The sequence below is a fragment of the Priapulus caudatus genome, unplaced genomic scaffold, assembly GCF_000485595.1.
Source record: "Priapulus caudatus unplaced genomic scaffold, Priapulus_caudatus-5.0.1 Scaffold1, whole genome shotgun sequence".
NCBI lineage: Eukaryota > Metazoa > Priapulida > Priapulimorpha > Priapulimorphida > Priapulidae > Priapulus > Priapulus caudatus.
The window spans coordinates 1,776,827-1,781,217 of record NW_014577062.1 but is presented as its reverse complement, the minus strand read 5'-3'; the positions used below and the strand labels follow the sequence as shown (position 1 = coordinate 1,781,217).

The window sequence follows — 4,391 nt, the reverse complement described above, 5'->3', positions numbered from 1 at the left end:
GCTCGGCGCTTCCAATATTGGAAGCTCGCTCCCCCGCGCCTGCGTCGCACCGCCGCGCAGCCACGCCCACCGCTGCCTGCTGCCGGCTGCGATTGGAGCGCTGCGCGCGCACGGCCACGCCCACGTCCCAATGCTAATCCGCGTGTTTACCCGATGAGGTGCCTCGGCGGCAATAAAGCGCCGCAACGAGTGGTTTGTATTTATAAACAGGCAATTTATTATCTATTATCTGCTATTTACCGCCGCGCCAATTAGCTAAAATGCTCAGCGTGACGTCACGACCAGATGCGTGGACGCGAGGTCTTAGCTAGCGCCCGCAGCTCTACCGGCTCACTGTCGTGCCAGCCAGTCAGTGCCGTCGCACACACTCACACGCTGACACACACCGACACACATCGCGTCGCGCATCGTGCCTGTGTGCTATAAGGCCAGTGACAACCGCTCAGGAAACCAGCTGCATCAGATTCTCAGTTGCGCGAGAGAGAGAGAGACAGAGCGCGCCGCCAACGAAGACAGCAACGAACATGATGCACAGCAACATCTCCCTGCAGTCGGGCACGACGTCGGCGTTCAGTCGGCTGCAGCCGAGTAACCGACGGTCGCCGCCGACGACGCCGCCACCGACGACGACGACGACGAACAGCAGCCCGACGAAGGAGACGTGTAGCAGCTTCAGCGTCGAGTCGCTGATAGCGAAGGACTCTGACAGAACGCGGCGCGAAGGCAAGCGGCCCTTCACCGTCGAGGGAATCCTGGAGCTAGATTCGCCGCAGCCGGTCGGCAAAGAGTACATGATTCCGCCGCAGATCAGCATCCCGCCGCCTGCCGACGTGTCCGTTAGCTGGGCCTCCTGCCCGACGAACTTCTCGTGGCTCAACGGCAGCAGAACGTCACCGACGAGTAAGTATTTGTATAGTGTGATTGGGTGCACACACACACGCAGAATACACGCACGCACGCTCGCACGCACGCATACATATGTGTATTTCAGCGCTTACCATAGGCATTCACTTCTTTATTTCGCAAGCGATGTATAATCGTTACTAATACTACACTACTGATGCTGTTACACGAAAGGTCACATATATAAACAGCCACGCAGACACACGCGCAAGCACAAGTGTAACCCACACCCACACCCACACCCACACCCACACCCACACCCACACCCACACACACCTATATAACACAAGTGCACTCACGCAAGTACGCATACACACCGATACACATATGTGAATTACGCCGTCCATGCTTGACAATAAATGGAACCGATAATAGGCACGACAACATATGGATAATATTGAGAAGTAACCCTCATCTGACACTCGTGATTTCTACACAGCGCCGTGTTAACTGTGTATCTGTGGATCGTAAGGCCATATAGTTAGCAACGGTTTCCCGGCAAAACGTATTTCAGCAATGTAGTCTACCCTTTCATCAGTCCAAACATTTTCCCGCCAGTCGTTGCACTGTATAATTTACAGATCGTATCACTGCGCTAGAGCTCTGTAAACTTTGAAGGTGAAAAACAACTTTCGTGATAAGTATAAGACTCACGCGGCAATGCTTGATGGCAATCTATTATCTGCTTGAAGAATTTTCATTGAGCATGCTACTACTTAGTACTGGCTCTGCTTGGCACGCTCTACGCACATGCGTATAGTATACTATTACTATTAGTATTACTATCACTAGGTTCTAGCGTTTTATCAACGCGCTCTTTTCCTCCGTAAATAACGACAGTTAAATACTCAACGATTAAACTATTCAACGCCAAAGCTAAAAACATGCGAAAAAATTAGGCGCGCTCATAAAACGAAGATCAGCCATTATTCAAACACGTATCATCGCTCGCTCGATCAAACAATTCCTACTGTATCGCACATGAAGCAGCCGATAAATGATTATAGGGGACATCTGTTGCGGCGTGGATTATGTACGACCGACTATATGCAGGCGCCCACACGGCATGAATGCTCTCTAATTTGTCAATAACGAATACGACAAACCGTAAGGCGAGACACCAGACGATCTATAATTGTTTCATTCGTTACGGCCGTCGAAACCTCGTGCTGCGGGTTCCAGTAAATTGCTGCTGCCGCGTAAGATATTTTTGCAGGCTTCGAATAGACAGACAGTTGTTATATGGGCGGAAATGTATGCAGGCGTCTTTCGCACGTTATTCATGTATTACGCATATTCATGTTGAATAGGCTCAGGCTAGAACCGGTCCATCCTTTATGTTTGTGTCTGTTATCTATTTGTACTCGTTTAGCAGACATCAATAATTATTTTCGATACTATAAATATTATAATAATTGTAGAGCGATGACGTGTAAAGCCGAATAGGAAAAATTGTAAATTAAATATTTAGGCTGTAATCCCTTTATGGCAGCGCTTCGTCATACACCCAGATTGCGATTATATATTGCCCCTGCCCTATCAAGATTATCTCATCTCACCTCTCACGAGATTATCTCGAATTAATTTAATCTCTAATAGTTATCCCTCGTGAATAATTATCGCCTCTCCGATAAAATGTATCTAACCGATATAATTCCCTTAATGATATGTCCGCTCTCCCCTCCTCCATTAGTGTTACCTCGTCGTCCCCCTTCCCTACTAATTCTGCCTCTCCTCTTCCGATTACCAATTATCGCTCGAACATTCATACATGTGTGGCTGACCTACCCGCTGCAGTAAACGATCGCGCAGCGTAGCGATGTGCGTGGCTTATTTGTGATTACGAAGTATATTCACGCGGTGCGCGTCGTTTAACTCTTGCAGACATGGACGAGCAGAAGACCGTCAAACCGCTGGCGTCGTGCGTCGGCATGCTACGAAAGCACAAGGCGAACCGGAAGCCGCGCACGCCGTTCACGACGCAGCAGCTGTTGGCGCTAGAGCGGAAGTTTCGCATGAAGCAGTATCTGTCGATCGCCGAGCGCGCCGAGTTCTCCAGCTCGCTGGAACTCACCGAAACACAGGTGAAAATCTGGTTCCAGAACAGGCGTGCCAAAGCGAAGCGTCTGCAGGAAGCCGAAATCGAGAAGCTAAAGATGGCCGCCAAGCCGATGCTGGCGCCCTCTATGGGCATGACGCTCTCTGGGCTTTATCCGGGACATTTCCGGCCGCCGTTCTCCGTCGCCTCGCCGTACGGCTTCATGACTCCCGTGCCGCACACTGGACTTCTCTACCATCACTGATGATCGATGGTGTCCAGCCACACGCCTCGCACGTAAGCCGAGCACGTAATCAGCTATATGAGCGAGAGTGGTGTAAATAGTACGAGAGCTTTCTTCAGCCCACGCGACGCCGCTCCCCCCTGCTCCTCCTTACCGCGCCTCCTAACCCATGATCCGCATTCATCAACATCGTCTGCACGGTTCCTGCACGGCTGGCGACCGTTCCTTCGCGCCTCGCAGAGACAGCGATATAGATAAGCTGATGGCAGACGCTAGACGCAGCAAGCAGGATGATGCTGGTCACGCTGAGAGGCGGGCGCTCAGTTTGCGGTTCTCTGTCGACGCGGCTATAAACCTATTCTCGCGTGTAGCGGGGTCGAGGCAACAGGACAGACGTGAGGCGCGCGCGACTTCTTTTCAAGTGGGGACACGATCCATGGCCTGCCGCCGGCGATGCGAGCGGCTGATTACTCATAGCAGTCCTTCGCTCGTTCGTCAACGTTTTTTATACGTATTTATGTCAATCGCTATGCGTTATTCGATGTCATATAGTTTCATTATACGTCGCTATTATTATTACGGTCTTGAACACACGCATGCTTTGACTCTCTACCCGACCCTGGTCGATACTCGTTTATTATAACCGATGTAAGTAGTTGATCTACATATGAATAAATCGCAAACTATATTTAGCATCAGTGGGTTTTTAACGGAAAACAGAGATATAACGAGTAATAATCGTTTCTCGTTACGATGTCGATGGTTCCGAACGCGGCATTCGTTTCTTCCAGTATAAGTAGCGGAAATTCTGCGTTGACAGCATGAATTATGTACTTCTAGCTAGCTGAAACCCGACCAACCCTCCACAGCGCCGGTATACGCATATTCCCCCAGCAATAATATTGGCGTTTCTTACTTCATCAGCTGTTTTGAATTTAGATACTCACTGCTATATGCGTGCGAATATTTCAGGGAAACGGAAAGTAGCCCTAATACTAATAGTGAGAGCGGGAAGAAAGAAAGAGCTGGAATGAAAGAAGAGAAGGGTTGTGTGTGTGTGTGTGTGTGTGTGTGTGTGTGTGTGTGTGTGTGTGTGTGTGTGTGTGTGTGTGTGCGTGTGTTCATGTGCGTGTGTGTCTGTTCCTGTGGAGAGAGAGAGAGACAGAGAAAGAGAGAGAGAGAGAGCGAGAGAGAGAGAGAGAGAGA

The 4,391-nt window shown here is 50.0% G+C and overlaps 1 protein-coding gene across 1 annotated transcript; it reads left to right on the top strand.

The window, feature by feature from the left end:
• The first annotated feature begins 320 nt into the window (after positions 1-320).
• On the top strand, positions 321-4,256 carry LOC106815387 (homeobox protein MSH-D-like). The gene is made up of 2 exons (XM_014819876.1): positions 321-900; positions 2,788-4,256. The coding sequence occupies exons 1-2, from the start codon at positions 525-527 to the stop codon at positions 3,204-3,206; spliced, it is 795 nt and encodes a 264-aa protein (XP_014675362.1). The 5' UTR covers positions 321-524; the 3' UTR covers positions 3,207-4,256.
• Positions 4,257-4,391: the final 135 nt, after the last annotated feature.

What these genes read in the sequence shown, in the direction of transcription:
- LOC106815387 (XM_014819876.1), top strand. Translation starts at nt 525, where the DNA reads ATGATGCACAGCAACATCTCCCTGCAGTCGGGCACGACGTCGGCGTTC. An exon ending in CAGCAGAACGTCACCGACGA is followed by an intron (nt 901 to 2,787) that starts GTAAGTATTTGT and finishes TAACTCTTGCAG; the next exon opens with ACATGGACGAGCAGAAGACC.